The sequence below is a fragment of the Mastomys coucha genome, unplaced genomic scaffold (genome assembly GCF_008632895.1).
Source record: "Mastomys coucha isolate ucsf_1 unplaced genomic scaffold, UCSF_Mcou_1 pScaffold22, whole genome shotgun sequence".
Lineage (NCBI taxonomy): Eukaryota > Metazoa > Chordata > Mammalia > Rodentia > Muridae > Mastomys > Mastomys coucha.
In genome coordinates this window covers 29,231,487-29,251,662 of record NW_022196905.1, presented here as the reverse complement: position 1 = coordinate 29,251,662, position 20,176 = coordinate 29,231,487, and the positions used below count along the sequence as shown (strand labels likewise).

Genomic DNA, 20,176 nt, shown 5'->3' with positions numbered 1-20,176 from the left:
TATACACACACACACACACACATATATATGTATACATATATACATACATATATATATACATGTATATATATGTATGTGTATAATTTTTTAAATTTAAACATATCAGGGATAAAATTATAAAACTCTAATCTTATAGAGTTATTAGCTTATTGTAAACTATTTAAGATAACTAAGATATATAAGTTAATGCTCAATCATCTTATAAATGATTAAATTACTTAATGTGCCCAGAACTATGTTTATAGTCATGCTAAGTATAAATTAATTCATTTACAGGGATATAGAGCTGGGAGGGAGAAACCAACTTTTGTTTTGTTACATTTTGTTTTTTATAGACAGGGCTTCTCTATGAAACACTAGCTGTTCTGGAACTTACACTGTAGACCAGGCTGTATGAATTCAGATCTGCCTACGTCTGCCTTCCTAAGTGCTGGGATTAAAGATGTGTGCCATCACTACCCAGCTTGAGTTACTTCTATCTCCTATCACAAAATATTCTATATATGTTGTCAAAATTAAGCCTAAAACAGGTAACTCAAAACAAGCTTAAAGTAAACCTAAAGTGTTTAAATTAATGTAGAACAATATTCAAAATCAAGTATATAAAATTAATAATGAAAAGAGAATGCTTAAGTAAAATGGGTTGTATCCCATATAAACCACCATGGATTAAAGCTGGAGATCAACAACAAAAACAACAGAAGGCTTACAAACTTAAGGAACTAAGCAATAATAAATAATAGCCCATTTTATGCAGGAGCCTGGTATAAGCCAATGGCTAACAAAAATTACCTTATCCTACTACACAACTCTGGTACATGGTCCAGCCAGTTGTACGATTGCATTTAACCTTATGTTAAATTTATAATTTAACCTTATATTGATTCATGATAATCTTGATGTAGTTTTCTTCATGTCCCTTAATTTCCTCACAAAGTTGTACAGTCATTACCTCCTGACTTATGTCCTAGATCTTTGCCAACTGTTACGTTTTACTGTGGCCTCTTAGATGGACCCTCTTCTGATACACTCTAACTGCTGCCCCATCATAAGTCAGCCTTGAGGTAGTTATAAAGATCCACATCCCTAAGCCCATAAAAGCAGTCTGGGTCACCTCTGAAAGGGAATTGATGGGCATGAGCCATCTAACTCATCTTTCTTCTTACCACTCTAGACATTTGGTTGGGGAGACCTCAGACCTACAGCAGTCTTTATATCTATCAACCTCTCTTGGTCTCATCAGCTCTGATCAGCTTAAATATCCTTTAGGACCTGCTTGACTCCTTGACTCCTGCAGTACTTCAAAATTAAAAAGGACTAGATCTAACACTGGAATGAGATTTGTGTTTTCTTCTATGAATGCACATAATGTTTCCAGGCCAATAAAACTTAACTTCTTTAAAAAAACTTCAACGACAAGCCTATTCCTATGTGTGGGTTTCTGGTTCCCTCCCACCCAAGTTCCTCACTTGGATCACTCCTTTTCTCCTTATTATACTCATATTTATGTTTTGACCTGTCTTTTAAATGTTTTACTTACTGAACTTCACCTTACACCTAAACTAAATATTTGAAGTAAGCTTTTCCAATAGCTCTCATCCTACAACTGCTACATTTGCTCCTGATACATCTATAAAAAGACCTGTTAGATACTGAGGAAAGCTGGCTAAAAGTGACTTTGTCTGTTTCACCTCAGGCCACGTACAACTCTTTAATCAGTCTTTTATTGTTTACTGCTCCCTCCTTTGCTATTCTAGCTCCCTGCTACTTCTGCTAATGGAAGCAGTCACTGCCGCCCTGAATCAACTTTATCCTCACTGTCTCTCGCCAGTCTGTCTTTTCTACCTCTGCTTCTCCCTATCCTTCAACCTTCTTGGAAATCTTTCAGTTCTACTCTGTAACCATGTCATCTACTCACAGCCCTCTGAGAATTATTTTCCAAGTCTCTTCAGAAATATAGGACCACAACTGCCTGACCCATCTCAGCTAATCAAGTTAAGACTCTCCCTGCTACATAACCAGAGAACCCCTCTTCATTGGACCCAAAACTACTGCCTCTTAACAAAGACCCTCCTCAGCAGAAAACAGCTATAACTCCCCTGCTCTGAAATTTTTATATCATCTTAAGAGTTAGGAATGATGGTTTGCCACTTAAACACTACAATTCCCAGCTTCCCTTGCAGACTATGAAAGTTATTTCTGGCCCATAAGGGGTAGCATCTTATCTTCTATAGACATTTTAGGCATTCACTTGCAGGTGACAAACTACTCCCCTGCCATGAACATGGTTCTTTCTGCCTGTGGTCAGACTAAGCCTCTATTTCTTTCCATCCTCTGTCTCTCTACAGCAGCTTTTCTATAGCCTAACAAGTCTAAGCTTGGGGTGCACTGGGATCAACCTCAGTATGCCAGGGACAGGAAGGAACACCAGCAGTGAGACCTGAGATCCTACAGCGCAGAACAATGCAGTGATGGTGTATGTGGGATCAAAGGCCTAGGAAGGAATGGCTTCACTCAAATCAGACTTCTTTCTCAATTGTGGTGGTTTGAATATGGCCCAGAGAGTGGCACTATTAGGAGGTGTGGCCTTGTTGGAGAAAGTAGATCACTGTAGGGGTGGGCTTTGAGACCCTTGTCCTAGCTGAATGGAAGCCAGTCTTCTCCTGTCTGGATGAAAATGTAGAACTCTCAGTATCTCCAGCCCCACATCTGCCTGGATGCTGCCATACTTACGCCTTGATGATAATGGACTGAACCTCTGAACCTGTAAGCCAGCCCCAATTAAATGTTGTCCTTTATAAGAGTTGCCTTGGTCATAGTGCCTGCAGTAAAACCCTAACTAAGACACCCAGACAACAGGGAAGGAAAAATAGAAGGAGAAGAGGAGAAATAGAAGAGGAGGAAGCAAGAGAGGAGTAGGTAATAAAGGGACTCAGAGTTAAGAGTAAAGAAAAGACAAGGTAAGAAGACATTTTAGACACAGTAAGGCAGAACAGCTACTCAAAACATACAAACCTAAGAGTTACAGAAGTAAAACCACAAAGCAAAGGAGCAGAAATCTGAGATATTGGGGAGGCCAAAATTAAAAGCAAATACTTGAGGTTTCAGGACAAAAAGAGGGCCAGGAGGGGAACATTACTGGAAACATGGAAAGGACCCCTAATGACAGATGATGAAAGTACAAACAGGCAGAACACTACATGTGCCCTCCTCTACATGGGCTGATAGAATACATAAAAAGAAGCTATACACCTGGGAAACATTAAGAAATACCAGGGCTATGTGAATAATCTATTAAGTTCCTTTAAAAATTCTTTTAACTCTCATTGATTTCTGAGGTAAGGAAAGGAGCTTTAACAAACAGAAAAGTATCCTGTGATCAAAAAGGCCATCTCAGTCTAATGGGAAGATAACGCAGTGGACATGATTCTAAAGGGGAATAATCTCCATGGTTTTGAGCATTAGATAGGCTATTCAAATTTTCACATGTAAAAATAGATAACATCCAGAAAATTCTAAAGAAAAGTGGCAATTGTATCAGGAAACCACAATAAATTTAAAATATGCTTCTGCAGGGTATGGTAGCTCATGGTTTTAGTCCCAGAACTTGGGAGGCAGAGGCAGAGGCAGAGGCAGGTGGATCACTGTGAGTTTGAGCCACTGAGGTTTGAGACCAGTCAAGCTAGGGCTCTAGTCTCAAAAATAATTAATTCATTAGTTAAATAAAAAAATTAAAATGTGCTATTAAACAAGTGAACAATTGATGTATCAAAAACATAAATGAAACTATACAATCATGAGATTGAGCAGTACCTTATAGTTGGCGTGAGTGGCTTTCAGGACATCATGCAGTTTGAGGTAGGAAGGGAGATGGTAGAAACTCCCCAGTGAAGATGATTTACTTGCTGTGACAGGTCCTAAGGTGTCTGATTGTCGAGAGGCTTAGAGAAAAACAAAACACCAAAACCCCCAAATTAAACTTTTAAATCTAAGGAAAAAACTTTCTAAGTTTAACAGCAATTATTGCAATGATGACTTTTCAGAATGGTCTAGCAGAAACATTCAAGTCTTTCCCCTGACTTTTAAAGTATGTGCTCAGGGAGGTAGAAAGGAGTTGAGTAAAATCCTAAGAGCCTGAGAATAAAAGAATGGAAAGAAGTGGCAGGCAGCAGGGCATCAGCTGATGGAGTCATAGGTGGCCTCAGCTGTCCTCTGCTGACCAAACAGCTGAAGCCAACCTCAGGATCCCTTGGTCTAAGTAAGGCTCCTGGGATACATGAGGCTGACTCTGAGACAAACGAGTTCTAGGATATTCATTAAACATTGTGAACATGTTTTGAAAACTGTAAAGGGTGTATACACTGAGACTAAAGAGCCACGCGCCAAGCAGAGCAGTCTCCTGCTCTTCATCTTTACCTAAATTTCTAAGGATTTCTCACTTGGAGGGCTTGGTTTGAGAGGTCATCAGTTACATTTTCAAGTCTGTAGCTTTTAAACAGGTAAACCCTCCTGTACTACTCTAGCCAATTCCTAGAGCATCTTTTAAGATTTCATAGTTAGTCCAAGAATACAGAACATTCATAGAGTATCTTTAAGAGACCTATTGTATAGTCCTGCTACAAGGTTAATAACATCAAATACATGAAAATCACCAGGGAAGATTTAAAGCTTTCTCACCAAAAAAAAAAAAAAAAAAAAAAAAAAAAAAAAGTCAAGTATTAAGCTAAGGCATCCATGAGGCTTCCAAACAAGTGCTTTGCAGCATGTGTCTACAAAGCCTGCTTGAGATGAACATGCACAGAAAGAAGGTAGCCCCAGGACACAGGCATCATTCTGCTTCCCATGCCAAAGGGCACAGACAGGACTCTGTTACTTCGACTACCACAAAACTCTGGCCCTTTTGACTTGACATCTCTCCAAGTACAGAAGCCCCTCCAAACATCTGTGTGATTTCTAGACTCCTCCAAATCAGACGGCTATCTCCACTGTGTCTTTCTGTCTCTATCCTCTTTGTTTTAGGTAAGTTCTCACTTCATAAACCAAACTGACCTCAAACTCTGAATCCACTCTGCCTCCTGAGTGGTTAAAGATACATCATCCTTGGCTTCCACTGTCTTGTTACCTCTCCCAAAAATGACTCATTTGCCTTATCAGAACTCTTCCCGTACCATCACTGTTTGTTACGTTTGGTTCTGACTACCACCACCCACATCTATTCCTAGCCACCTTTGTCCCTTTAATAAAAATTCAGAGTTCTTCCCTGCAAGAAGGGGAGAAGGAAGTAAGCACAGAAAAGTAGGCTCCTTACTATAGCTTTACTCTGTAAAGTGATAGTTTATCATATAGACACTTCTGAAGCACCCGGAGAACTCTTCCCAGATTGTACTGTAGTGGACCAGCTTTCTTCCTTAAGGTGTTTACACTTCTGCACCGCAGGTAGCCCCCTGCCCTCCAGAAATTGCTTCCTACCTGCACTGGTCTCACCACCTTTCTTGGGACTCATTGGAGTAGAAGCTTGTTCTCCAGGTTCTTTTTCCTTCCCTTTCCGTCGAATAGGACTTAGAGAAGGGGGGTTTGTTAGAGAAGGCAAAGCTGCCTAAAATAAAAAACAAAAATATAATGGGATAAAACTAATACAGGAACCAAAACCTAAAAATTTTAACATACAGTTCCACTATGTATTGGAAAGTACTAGCTCAGGCAACTCATGGCCTTTGAGCTCCTATTACAGAGCTCGATCGGATACTACAGAGATGATTCTACTTTTACACACATAACTATACATGGCAGGTATAGCTCTGCATTTCCTCACACCAGCACTGAGAATGGGTTGGAGAAGAGAGGGCCTCCAGGGAGTTAAAAGGACCTAAAGTCACTGGCACCCCAACCATGTCCCCTCTAAGAGAAGGCAATAAGGACATTTTATGTGAACCATCACATGAGTATTTTAATTTTTAAGTGAGGGGACAGTGTTCTGAATTAAGCCACTTGCTTAGTGTCATAGCTAAAACCCAACAAGTCAATAGCTCAGATATGAGCCATGTTCTCCAATATGCAACCCCAAGGACACATGGGACAATCAGGCTCCTACACACTAAGAAGAAAGGTGGCACAGGAGACTAGACACAACATGGCAAGAGGCAGGCACATCAGGTCTTTGCTGTGCTCCTCACTCCCTTTCTGGCTTCAGCCTCTGCCCTACTCATCTGTTGAAATCAAGAAAATGCAAGAGATGGGGAGGGAGTTTCAAAATGTCGTCATGGTGGCAGGACCCTCCTAAATAGGATCACTGCTCCTATGAAAAGAGACTCCAGGAGCTCCCTTTCCCCATCCTCCAAGAGAAGGCCAGACTTAACCAGGGGTCAAATCTGTCAGTGCCATGATCTTAGAAGTCTCAGATTTTAGAACTGCGAGAATAAGTAGCCACTGAGACTCTTAAGACTCTGTAACGATGGTAACCTAAACTGGGTGAGTCACTAAGCACCTCTGATCCTCATCTATAAAGACAAGCAGAGTAATCGGGCTAAATGGCTGAATGGCTGTGGTCAGGTAGTGCATGGAAGGAGGCAGGAAGGCTGCAGGGGCAGGTGAGAAACTAACACAGTGAACAAACTTTTGGTATCAAGAGCCTTTTACAAATCCACCATGTGTATGAGGCCAGCAGCAGAAATATCTGGGAGAAGTACACCAAGAGACAAAAAGGAGAGTAATGGTTATCCAGAGACAGGGGCAAAGGAAGGATTTTGGAATTACAAGGTTGACTGTAGTCACATCCACACAACTCTGGCATAATTTAAAACAACAACAACAACAACAACAACAACAACAACAACAAAACATGTGGTGACTCACATTATATTTCCAGTATTTGGGAGGTTGAACTGAGAAAATCACCATGAGTCAAATGCCAGTATGGGATACATAGTAAATTTCAGGCCAGTTGGCTTAGACTCAAACAAAATTAAATTGTATACTTGAATTTTATGGAATGTGAATTACTTCAATAATATGATTTCCAAAAATAGGCCAGTGCAGACATACCAGTTTATACCAGAATCCATAAAAGAGAAGGTATGTATTAATGAACATATACACTAATGCCAAAGGGATGTTTCTGCGCATGTATATGTAGGTATACTTGTGCTGTTTATTGTTTCTGAGACAAGGTTTCTGTGTGTAGCTCTGGATGTCCTGGAACTCACACTGTGGCTGGCCTCAAACTCAGAGATCCACTTGCTTTTGCTGGAATTAAAGGCATGTACCACTACCAGCCCATCTTAGGTAAATTTTAAACAAAGTATTTAATAGGAAAAATAAAGAATAGTGAGCTGAAATAAAACTATGGTGGCTCCCATTTCTATCATGACAAAGTACAAAGCGTGAGAAGAGAAGCAGGTACAGAGGAGGGAAGAAGATAAGAAGGCCAGGCTCTGGCTAAGGCATCTGACTCATTTTAGTCAACCTCACAGACTAGCACCAAGATAGTAGGCACACAGACCTAAGGCTCCACAGAGTTGAAGCCCCCGACAGACATGGGCACATCAGCAGCCTGATTCTTTAGCTGCCTGTTCAATAGTCTATTTAGTCAGTTCAGTTAAGTCACACAGCCACATTTCAAAAACAGAAGTGCCTCATGTATTCAGTGACTACTGTTGTGGCTGGTATGCACATGGAAAATTCCTGCTATAGCAGAAAGTTCCAGAGAATAGAAAGAAAGTAGATGATCCTCAAGGCAGCACCCTTAACAGTGGACAAGAAAAACTGAACCATTCAGTGCAGGATGTTGGAAGAAACACAGGAAGCCATATCACTCAGGGTAAAAAGTAGCCCAGAGGATAGGAAGGCTGTCAAAGTACCCATAAAACTAAAATGACTGCCATAACAGGAAGTACTCTGAAAGGTGGCATCAGAAACCAGATGGACTGCAGTTGAAGAGTGGATGGCTCAAGAAGGGGAACAGAGTCCTGCCAGAAAGGACCAAAGACCTCAACACGCAAGTCCATGCCTGAGCAGATGGAGGGACTCTGTGGCTAGGATGATTCTTCTAAGGCTTTATTGTGATGGGGAAGAGAAAGCAAGTGAAGGAACCTGGGAGGTTAAAGGGAAATTATCACTTCTGAGCTTCATGGCTGACATCAAAAAAGAATACAAAATAACTATATCTTTATGTTAAATACAGTGTCTGAATAAGCTAATTTCTTTACTTATAGCAAGAAATAGAGAAGACACAGACCACTAACATGGATGTTCAGAAAATCCAATCATTAGGCAGATGATAATGGCTGCCCCCAAGGAACAAGTTACCTTGATTGCTGGTCCAGGAGTCACATCATCCAAGACATGAGCACAGATATTGATCACCTTCAGCAGGTGTGAGAAAAGCTGCTCCACCATGGGCACCAGAGTCCGATCCCCTAGCGCAGGCCAGATTTCCTCCTGTCTGGTGGCTGCTGTGTTAGCTTCTTCTTCAGAGGTCCATGAACTTCTCAGAGACTTGGGGGCACTCGCTGTGACATAGGCACACACATTACTCTACCTCCAATGTGTGAGCTGGGAAGTGGTTATGGCCTAAGTTTCTCACTGATCTGTGCTAACATGTGGATGAACCTCTACATCTAAACAGATGTCTCAAACTTACATGAAAGTGCTATTTGGCCCCCAAGTCCCAGTCTTCCAAAAAGTCACCACTATCCTCCACCGATGGGTGTGATCCTCACAATGGAGAAGCAGCTGGAGATCAGGCCTGGAGATGCTGGCTCCATTATGCTTTCTACCCCTTTTCTACTCCTAAAAGTGCACTCATGGCTCAGTCTTCTCCCACAAATACTTGAGCTTCCCTACTAATTTCAGCACAAACTCAAGTCAGGCTGAGCAATCTTCATAAAACATACCAATGACAAACAGAACAAGTCAATATTCCTCAATAACATCTGGTACCCTACCCCCAAGCCGATTCAATGGTTTCTGACCTGCCTGGCCGTATTCTCCATTCTTACTCCTGTCCTCAGGTGATATCCACAGTAACTTATATTCAGTATTAAATAACTTTTCAGTTCTCTAAATCCTTATATATGCAACACCTCACTTGCTATATCCTTTTCTATTAACCTATAAATCTGACCAAATAAGAATGCATACAGCTGCTCTGCTGCTCCTGTGCTTGTCTGTATGTATCTCCTGCTACTGTATAACCCACCGAAGAATACAACCCTACCTGTTATAGACCAAGCCTAGACTAAGTCACTGCCTGGCACACAGAACTCAGAAAACAAAATCACATCCAAATACCACCACTCAAACATCTCACTGAATTAAACATCTTGTGACCTACACACACACACACACACACATACACAAATACTAAGCACATAACTACTCCCTTCATACACATTGACATAAACAGACAATATCTCAAATCTGGATTAAGGAAACCAGCTGTCCCCCAAATTAACAATCATGTTCTTGTATCCTGAGAACCCCTCACCAGCAAATCTGAACTCAGTCTAAGAGCCTATCTCTGCTAGTACCTGCTAGCAAGTTTCCAGCCAAAATCAAGGCATCCTGATGGGCTGAGAGATCCAGTGGAAACCAAGCTGATGAAAGCAAGGTGAGAATCATGGAGGCCATCCCAACAGTGCAGCTCTTCCTGGACTCATCAGAGGCACTCAGTGGGGGCACTCTGAAAGCAGACATTTCCAAAGGCAAACATCAAGTTCCAAGCATACAGTCTTGCTCTTTCATGCCCCCGTGAGCCACCTATTCTACCTTTTTACCTTGTTTGTTGATGTGGTTTGGTTTACTTAAGTCTCACTCTCATTTATGTAGTCTCCATGGCCTGGAACACACTATGTAGCCTGTGCTATGTTGCAAATGTGTCAAGCCTTCTACCTCTGCTTACCAACTACTGAGGTGTGAGCTACTATCATTTTTAAACTGCTAACTAACTAACACTCTTCCTGTAAATCATGACTTCACAAAAGTCACTTGGGAAATGAAATCACACAGGAGAGTTCATCGAGAGAACTAGAATGATTATTCTGATGAAATTCAAATTTCCTTCCCTTTCTGACTTAGCAGACTGTACTCCAATGTCAAAGTTGCTCAAAAGTGCAGGACCTATGTCTGGAACCTGTAACTGTTCAGTCAAGATTCACACAAAGAACAGAACAATCACTCTAGATGACAAAGCATGCGACCATTAGTTGGCCATATGTTTACACTTAAAAGAAATCTTTAGACTTCTTTCCAGATGTGATGGGAACCCCCAAAGTTTCTCAGTCATCAGCACAAGTGAGGGCTTGCTTACTAGTGCTGAGAAAACTAAATGATACCCAGATGGCGGTAGACCATCTACCGGAGAAATTATTTTGTAAGGGACCATAATAGCACACTCTTACAGCTCATCACAATTCTGGATGCTAACTAACTTTCATTACCTAGTAATTTTAGAAAGAATCAAACTAATGAGAAAGTTTTTACTGCATGTGAAAGTTCCTTAATGAGCCCACAGATGATGCCCTCCAACCCCTAAAGATGCTTACAAGCACCTGACGTTCATAAGAGTCACAGCTAAGTCAGCATCCCCAGCAGTGCCTTCACCAATTTCACACATCTCACAGAAACAAGGGTTCCAGCATATATTTTTCAAAAAAAGGCAAAGAGATCCAACATAAAAGGAAAAGGAGGGGAAGGGAAGGGAAAGAAGGGAAGAACGGGGAAGTGGGTTGGAGTAGAAAAAAAAGCGAGAGGCCCTGCAGCTGCGCTTGTTCTGGGTGGGTGGCTGACTTGCACACTGAGGAATGTACATACCCACAGTGCCATCCTAAACTCCAAGTACAAACTGGAAAGGCCGCAGAGAGAAGACACAAGGCTTCACAGCATCCAAACTGCAGAGAAAGGAATGGAAGAATTACACCCAACACCACCAAAGGCTTACTGAATTAAACTATACACACAAAAAAACAAATTCAGCAAAAAACTGAGACCTGTAAGTAACTACAGGGTAGTCATCCTACCACAGGGCACTGCATACTTCAAACAACAGAACTAGATACACCTGTCAGTAAAACGTTGTTAGAACCCACAGAAAGGCAGCCAGCAGCTCCTGCTAGGAACTCTGGTTGTCCAGGGAGACTCAAAGTCTCCCTAGAAGTTTCTCTCTTCCTCCCTCAAGACCTCAGCTCAAGATGATTAAAATAAACCTCCAGATCAGACCAATGCTTTGACATGTGCAGATCACAATTAAAATGAATCTCATATCTTGAACATATTTGAATTTGAAAGGCATTTAGTTAGCAAGACAGCTGAAATCTCAACTGTGTGACTCTCAACAATGTCCAAGTATTTCTTCCACTGCACAAATAAAGGTCTTTCAAGGAAGCATTATGTAATAATTCTGCATAATATTCCTCTTTCTGATTTTAAAAGTTACATGTGATTATTTTAGAAAATTTATGAATACTTGAAAATTAAAGTTAGTCAGAATGAAAATGAAAGTTATGAAAATGAAAGAAAATGAAAGTTAGTCATAATCCTAAAAATCAACCTAGCAATTTTCTGCTTGTCCTTTTTCTGAGTTTGTAAAGACTGTACACAAATGAATATTACTTTTCTAACCTAGAATCAAACTACATTTCCAAGACATTCTTATTCTATCTCTGTCATTCAACATTAAAACTTAGGTTACGGGGGCTGGAGAGATGGCTCAGCAGTTAAGAGCACTCTTCGGAAGGTCCTGAGTTCAAATCCCAGCAACCACATGGTGGCTCACAACCATCCATAATGAGATCTAATGCCCTCTTCTGGGGTGTCTGAAGACAGCTACAGTGTACTTACATATAATAAATAAATAAATCTTTAAAAAAAAAAAAAACTTAGGTTACATGTCTCCATATCATTAAGATTCTCAAAGCAACACATCACCATGTGTCTAACATATTACTATATGCTATTTAGTATTTTATTGTAATTAGAATATAATCATTCTTGGATTCTTATATATTAGTTCTTTTCCAGTTTCAATGTGATTTAAGAAAAATTTAGGTGGCATTTCTGTTCTACTCCTTTAGTATAAATTACAAGGTCAAAGTCAACTATTCTAGAGCATTCTAAGTTTTGGTACATTATCAATTCAGATTATGATGTTTTAAAATTTATACTTAAATAATATTTATGCTACATGCACATATACAGTTCAGAGGACTTATAGAGGTCTGTTTTCTCCCTTCAGATGTATGAGTCCTAGGGATCTAATTAAGGTCATTAGGCTAAAAACCAAATATCTTTACCTGCTGCCCCATCTGGATAGCCTGTTTTAGATAATTTTTGTTTTGTTTTATGAGACAGGGTTCCTCTGTGTAGCCTTGGCTGTCCTGGAAATCACTATGTAGACCAGGCTGGCCTCAAACTCTGAGATCTACCTGTCTCTGCTTCCCAAGTGCTGGGATTAAAGGCATGTGCCCGCATCACCAAGCCCATTTTAGAACTTTTATTTGATGACTTTCTAGGTTGGAGAATATTTACAATGAGTATGTGTTTCTTTGGAGAGAGAGGCTTCACATAGGTCCTTCCCACTGCAAAAGGCAATCATCTCAAGCCCATGTGAGGAAACTTACTGTGAGTGCCCGTGTCGTTGACGTAATGAGTTCATGAGAAACTGCAGCAACAACTCTCGAGAGGTTGTTTTCCACGGTGACATCTGTTGTACTTGGCAGCAAGCTATAGCCTCTATAGATTCTAGTAAGAAAAACGCAGAGGCTCTAAAAGCATATATTCTTCAGGATCAAATGACATTTAAAAGCATATGATTAAGGTCCAGAAGAAAGTAAAGCAACATGGACTTTAGAGTAAAGTAGAGTCTGAGAATGAGGCTGGGGTCTGGCTCAGCAGTAGAGTACTTGCTTGGCATGCAAAAGGCCTTTCCAAAAAGACTGGAATAAGTTTGTTCATCACTTAAAAAAAAGAAAAGGCCTGACTTCTCCTTCACTAGATGCCCCCACACAATCTTTACCGTGTGCTGCTGGTTGATTTTTTTTTTAAGTTGGTTTTTCCATGAAAAAAAGATAGAGTCATTTAGGAGTAATGACTTTAAAATTTGATGAACCGAGTTCCCAATTCAAGGAAAAAAATATCAAATTACCATGTGAGCTTGGAAGTTATTTGGTTGAGTTGTGTGCCTGTTGTTTCAAATCATCAAAAAAGAAAGGTATCCTATAAACCCAGTCTTAAGAATTTAAAAGACAAGTGTCCCAAGGGCATGTTTCACTACTCTTACTGCAATCTTCCTTACAAACTAGATTTCCCATGAAACCTGTACATTCACTGGAACCTTTTGCTCTGCCACTCTACTAGCCAATGCTAGCAATATAGGCCTGAGAATCAAGACTACACACAAAAGTCTGACCCTTGGCATCAGCCCACTCACTCATTAGCTAAATTAACTAAAAGAGTGAAACTTTTCCATGGACAGGTTTTTCAGATGGCATGTGATATTCACAAACAAAAATACAATTATCAGATGAAGAACTCCAAGAACTCATTGCACAACTGAGGACATCACTGTTATGTGACTGAGAAGGGACTTAACCACAGGGAGCTGTAGCAAACCATGATGTCTCAGATAAATATCCTATTAATGAACAAAGGCCTCCTCTGATAGGAAAGCCAGCACCATGGCCGGCACACTTTGCTGACAGTGTACCTGGTTATAGTGCTGACAGAGAAGTGTGATGGTGGCTGGGTCTCGTGCATGAGGAGCTTCAGGTAAACACTGCTTTGATCTCTTGCTACAGCCACGACTGGATCAGCCTGTCCTTGGTCACACTTATAAAACAGCTTTGGGACAAGCCTGCCGTGAAAGGAAAGAAGCTACGTGAAATTCACCCGTCACCACACCTTTCCCCAGATGGCTAACCCAACCTAGGCCCATGACAACCATCAGAGCTGTGCACAGCAATTACATCAGGAGGTAGAAAGAAGCAGAACGTTCTTTCACTCTTAGTGCTGATCTCTAAACTACAAATTTGACAATGAAAGCCCATTAGTTTTACAATAAAAGGCTAGTGATTTGTTTTTTCAAATTATCACTTTAGTAAGTTTTTCCCATTCTCTTACTATATAATTCAACCAAAGAGTAAAGAGATAAATACTGGTAAAACACCTTGTTAATGATGTTGCAGCAACATGTCGAACCCTGGGGTCTTCATCTCCAAGCAAATAAATGACCACATTATTGAGTACTCGTTCCTGTAGTTTTAGAAACTTTAGAGACAGAATACAAAAATAAATTTAATTTCTATAATGTTGTTTTTGTTGTCTTTTTATTGGGGGAGTTTGGATATTTTGAAATACAGTCTCATTATGTAGCTTTGGCTAGTCTGAAACTCACTATTTAGATAAGGTTGGCTAGTGTTGAACTCAACAAGGTCTGCCTGCCTCTGTCTCCAAAGAGCTGGAATTAAAGGCATGGGCCACTATATCTAGCTAGTTAAGTAAGGCACTTTGGAAAGCTAGTCAGGAAGAACTCAAGATGACTTATTTCAAATCCATGCCACATACTGACAAGTTTCAAGACAAAGTATTAAAGATATAGCACAATACAGGAATTCAGTAGGATTCACACCACCAGAGAGACCCTGCTCAGACAGTTTCCAGAGGATAGGGCCCACAGTCTCAGAAAATGAACTGCTTACCCCTGTATAATGATGAGCCCCTCGGTGTAAACTTTCTGCTTTTGCCTCCAAAAAACTCACCAGCCTAAGAAAAGAGCACATTCAACAGAGATGTCATTCACTTAGCAGACACAGTGCTGGCCAATAGCCCTCAGACAGCACAACGTGAAAGCAATCCCCCAAAGGCAGCTCAAAGGTCTTCTATAAATTCTTGACTAAACAAGTAAGCACTGGATAAACCATTTTTCATCAAAATACAAACCTACTACTTCAAGAGTAAGTTTTCCATGAATGAGCTTAAACACAGAGAGGACAAGCACACTGAAACTCCCACCCAAATGGCCAGCTGTGTGCCCCTCTCCACAGTCCTAATTGCAACAACAGAATAATCCTTCTTAAAGAGATAGTCTAAAGACGAGACACAATAACCCCTAGGGCCTACAGTGGCTGGAGAGATGGCTCCCTGGTTAAGAGCACCGGCTGCTCTTCCAGAGGAGCAGGGTTTAATTCCCAGACAGCCGGCAACTGTCTATAACTCCAGTTCCAAGGGTTGCAACTCCCTTTTCTGGATTCTATGGGTACTACATGCATATGGTACACACATATACATGCAGGAAAAAACAAAAACAAAAACCAAGCAAGCAAGCAAAGAACAATAACCACACACATACAAATATGAATAATAAAGGAACATTTTCCTTCTAAAAGAAACTGCTAACTAAAACTTACTCTGAGGAAATGAAAGATAAAATATGTTAAATTTTAGAATTTGGGGAGGTGGGGTGGGGGTATTTAATGGTTAAAAAAATGTATATTTAGAATTATCTAGCTGGACTCAGTTTAGATGATCTCAATTTTATCTGCAGCATCCAAAGCATCATAATGAGGAAACAGTCAAGCCTGCTGTCTTCTCTCTATCAGGCTCATCAGGGTACTGCCTTTGGCTACATCAGTGTCACAGAGTTGTTTATAGCCTGCTTGATCCTTTGCTTGTTGGTCTTGACAACCACAATGAACACAGTTGTCTTCTAGCTTCTTCATGACTGACTGGGTAGGGGGCAGACTAGATTATGGTGGCACTGTCAAGGTTTATTTCTCCTAGGAGTGTTATGGTGAGGGTATGTGGACTGCCCAAGGGGAAGGTGGGGGATATCAGGACACCTTCTGCACTGCCTTCTGGACTTTCACTGTCTTCACTTTGGCTCCAGTTATGGGAGGGGCAAGAGTTCTCTATTTCACTTTCAGAACCATACTGGTGAAAAGCCACCTTTTTCTTTGAGATAGGGACTCTCCCTACTATGCTAGACAAAGTGGCTGACCAGCAAGGCTCATGGACCCAGTGGCCTCCACTTCTCCAGCACTATGGTTACCACTGTACCTGCTTTCACATGGGTGCTACTATCAAACTCAAGTTTTGTTTATGTGGCCATCACCCATCTCTCCAGTCCTCAGTTATTTTTTTAAACTGTAACAAAATACCATTCAGCTATCTCCCTTAAATCAGAATGAAGGTAAGTACATTAAAAACAAAAACAAAAACAAAACTGAAAAACCAAGCAGAGTTGACAGCCTATTTAAAAAGTTTGAAACAAGGTTTCTCAAAACAAACAACTAACTCAGTGGAGCTAGAAAGGTAGCTCAGCATTTAAAAACCCTTCCTGGTCTTCCAGGGAACTAGAGTGTAGTCCTCAGCCATGTTGGGCTTAAAACCATCTAACTCTGCTCCAGGGGATATAACACCTCTGGCCTTCTCAGACGCTTGCATTCATGTGCACAAACTGACATGCCCAATATAGACATACATCTTTAGACATAATTAAAAATAATAAAACTAGTTTTTATTTTACTCCTACCATCTAGAAAAACAAGACAACCAGAAAAATTTATCTCATTTAAAATATCAAAATCTCCAAGTTCAGAATTCAATAAAAAGTACTGTGACTATCACATGTTGTCTAACTAAACCACAGATGATCCATACAGGCAGTACACATGACAGCCATGCCACTGCAGAGACCTCAGGACTTTTAATTTTTAATTTGAACTTCTGAATTGGAACTTGGCTCCCTTACCTGAAGTCAATCTCTGCCAGAGTTTCCAGCAGTTCAGTCCTCACCAGCCAGTAGGAGCTGTTCTTCAGAGGCAGCATATCAATAAGCAATTGTAATCCCAAGTCACTGTAGCTGCTGCTGCAAAGACTCAGGACACAGTGCTGAAAGCCCAGTCCACAGTAGAAGGCATCAGGTCAGACACCTCATCTTTAAACAGAGCTCTTATGCATGCACCTGTTTGTGCCAGTCTATCTTTAAGCAGCAACAAGAAGCAATACAGGTTCCCAGAAGTATTCAAGATACATCTTTATCTCACTATGCTTGAGTTTAAAAGTAAATGTGCCCATTACACAGAACTTTTGGTTCTTTCTGCCTGTGATTACTTCCCTTGACTTTTGAGCCTCAATCTCAGGAATATTGGTTTAGGGGAAGATGACACAACATAGTCCTGCCACATGTGACAAGAAGTGTCAGGCCTAGCATAAGGAGAAAAGACCCATATCAAAGAGTATTCTAGGTGTGACTCGGCTTTTTTGATGGACAAGGAAGGAACCAAAGTGGATCATGTATTGCCCCTAGAGTCTCAGAGCTTAAAGGCGTTTATTATCCTGTGGTTATCTGATACATAGATGACACACATATACCTACCTGTACTATCAGCATGCCTCCTTTGCTCAAAAGATACAACTGACTAAAACTTAACTTAAAAAAAAATGATGCTGGGGGCTGGAAAGATGGTTCACTGGTTAAAAGTGCCTACTTATTGCTCTTTTAAAAGACCTGAGTTTGGTTCCCAGCATCCACATCAGGTGGCTCATAGCCACCTAGAATTCCAATTTCAGGGGATCCAGTGTCCTCTTCTGGCACCTGGTGCTATTGCCCTCACAGACATAAACTCACACTGGCACACACACACACACACACACACACACACACACACAAACAAACACATACACCATTAAAAAAAATAAAATCTTTAAAACAAATTAGAACTAGAAAAATATTACTTTGAGGTCTTTAAATTTTAAAAAAGGATGATAGTCCCTTCCTGAGACTTAATCACTGTTTTTGTTTTGATTTTCTCCAGTTATATTTTCTGCTACTGAATGCCCAACTGTGAGTTACGATCCAGCTAATAGGAATGTTTCACCTTACTGTCACTTGAGGAACGAAGCCTCTTTTAACAAAAGGCCAGTTAAATAATACCCATAATTTCATTAGAGCTCAACATTCTAGTATCTTAAAACCGTATTTGTAAAAATTCAACAAATTTTATCTTTGAAAATATCAAGAATATTTCTAAACACTATCTTTAGGGGAAAGAATGTTTCAAATAAGGATTCCAAGAATTAAAATCAAAAAGTTTTAATAAATTTTAATACTATGACAATGTTTTTCAAAATCTGAGCAGTAAATCCCTGAGAAGAACTGTTTACAGCTTATGGAAATGTGATCTATTAAGCTCCAAATTTAACTGTATCAATAGCAAGCTCACTAAGGTAAAGAACAATTTATATAAAACACTGTACTCACCCTCACAGCTGTGCAAGCCAACTTGCAAGTAACAGAAGATTCATCCTTCAAAGTTTTCTGCAGTAAAGGAACACAGTCCACCAGAGAAAATGTATTTCCTAACCAGAAAAATGAGCAAGAAATATCTCTATAGAAGCATGAACATGGGAACAGTATCCAGAAAAGACATCAGAACTGTCCCGTTACCTGTCAGTGTTCTGATGTTGCCCAGCCAGTCACCAACACGGAGCCGGGACCTGCTGAGGATGGAGTAGACGAGGGTCCCACAGAGAATGGCAGTAGCTCCTCGGACCTGTGGGTCTCCATGATCGATGTAGTTCAAGATGTCAGAGACATACTGTTCCTCTGTGGACATAAATGGCCCAGCCTGTACCTTCTCCACCATCAAATTTATACTACAAATGAAGCTTCAATCTCAGAGGAGGAGGAGAAGGGAGCACTTTACATCTGCAAAGGACCTGACTATAATTTCCTTGGTAGTAAGAGATGTTTGGGATTTAAAGTTTCTAGAGTTCTCACTTTGAAATTATCTCAATATGTCAGAGTTTCTAAATTGTGACTCCAGGTTGTCAGGTTAAACTCAAACTTCTGAGTTTTCTTTTGAAAATAAAGATTAGAAATAATCAATCTAGTATATATTTGTTAACTTTAAACTCAATAACACAGGTTTGCCTTGTCACTCAAAGAAAGAAAGAAGGTGGTAGATACTACTCCAGAACAACTGTGTCCAAGAGCAGACCCGGTGTGGTGCTGTCCTGACCAGGCATAGCCTGAATATGGATGTGGTACAGAGCAATTTAAAAATGTAGCTTATGATTTAAGAAGAAATGATATTTTATGACTTATATGGTCATGTGTATGTAAACTACACATAGGGGAGCCATTAGACTAAGAACATGACCATATGCACATCTGGAGAGCTCTAACACAGCTGAAACACTCACTACTCTAAGACAAAAGAAGGTAAGACTGTGAGATAGTACAAATTAACTGGTGAAAAAAAGTGAATTGTCAACATACCAGTACTTTCCATGGTATTAAGAGGTACTCTGTACAGTTTGCTGAAGAACGACTCTGGATGAAGGGCCACAGCTGCACCAATACAGCCGAGGGCCAGGGCCTTCACACTGACTCTCACATCTCTGTCTGGAACCAGTGCTGCAAAGGAACCACCCAGGCAGGCCCCTTTAGCCTTTTCCAAGAAACAAAACTCACCACTCTCATTTCCTCCGTCAGCAGAAATGGAAAGTAAACTTGACCCCAATAACAAGATACCAACAGAGCAACAGACTGACCTCTGAGCCCGTAAGTGTCCCCTCAGCTCTGCACCACTCTGCTGTGCTTACCTTTCTTTTCACCAGTTAACAAAAAGGAAGCAGATAAAAGACGGACACAATGGACCAGAGGAGCAGAATCGTCATCATTCGGGTGTCCTATGTCACCTTTGATTCGGCAAGGCTAGAACAGAGAAGTAAACATTTGTTTTGTTTTGTTTTTATTAGATATTTTCTTTATTTACATGTAAATTTCTCCTTTCCCAGTTTCCCCTCCAAAAAACAAAGAAACAAACAAAAACAACAAAAACAGATCCCTGGTGCCTCCCCCCTCCCCATGCCTGCCACCCCACCCTCTCTCACTTATTGGCCCTGGCATTCCCCTACATTGGGGCACAGAACCTTCACAGGGCCAAGGGCCTCTCCTCCTACTGATGATCGAACTTGCAATCCTCTACTATACACATACTGCCAGAACAATCAGTCCCACCATGTATAGTCCATGGTTGGTGGTTGAGTCCCTCGGAGCTCTGAGGGTACTAGTTAGTTCATATTGTTGTTCGTCCTAAGGGGCTTCAAAACCCTCAGCTCCATTGGTCCTTTTTCTAACTCCTTCACTGGGGACCCTGTACTCAGTTCAATGGATGGC

General features: G+C 40.6%; 1 protein-coding gene across 2 annotated transcripts in view; it reads right to left on the bottom strand.

Annotated features, from left to right (window-relative positions):
• Htt (huntingtin) overlaps positions 1-20,176 on the bottom strand; it is a 149,963-nt gene that overhangs the window by 62,202 nt on the left and 67,585 nt on the right. For both annotated transcript variants that reach the window (XM_031341112.1, XM_031341113.1), the window contains exons 15-28: positions 19,600-19,711; positions 19,274-19,411; positions 18,440-18,598; positions 18,254-18,351; positions 16,742-16,881; positions 14,691-14,754; positions 14,159-14,259; positions 13,700-13,846; positions 12,615-12,735; positions 10,810-10,886; positions 9,528-9,679; positions 8,305-8,507; positions 5,470-5,596; positions 3,814-3,941 (exon numbers count right to left, since the gene is read on the bottom strand). In XM_031341112.1, coding sequence (XP_031196972.1) covers positions 3,814-3,941; positions 5,470-5,596; positions 8,305-8,507; positions 9,528-9,679; positions 10,810-10,886; positions 12,615-12,735; positions 13,700-13,846; positions 14,159-14,259; positions 14,691-14,754; positions 16,742-16,881; positions 18,254-18,351; positions 18,440-18,598; positions 19,274-19,411; positions 19,600-19,711 — 1,767 coding nt within the window. The remainder of the gene's footprint in view (positions 1-3,813; positions 3,942-5,469; positions 5,597-8,304; positions 8,508-9,527; positions 9,680-10,809; positions 10,887-12,614; positions 12,736-13,699; positions 13,847-14,158; positions 14,260-14,690; positions 14,755-16,741; positions 16,882-18,253; positions 18,352-18,439; positions 18,599-19,273; positions 19,412-19,599; positions 19,712-20,176) is intronic.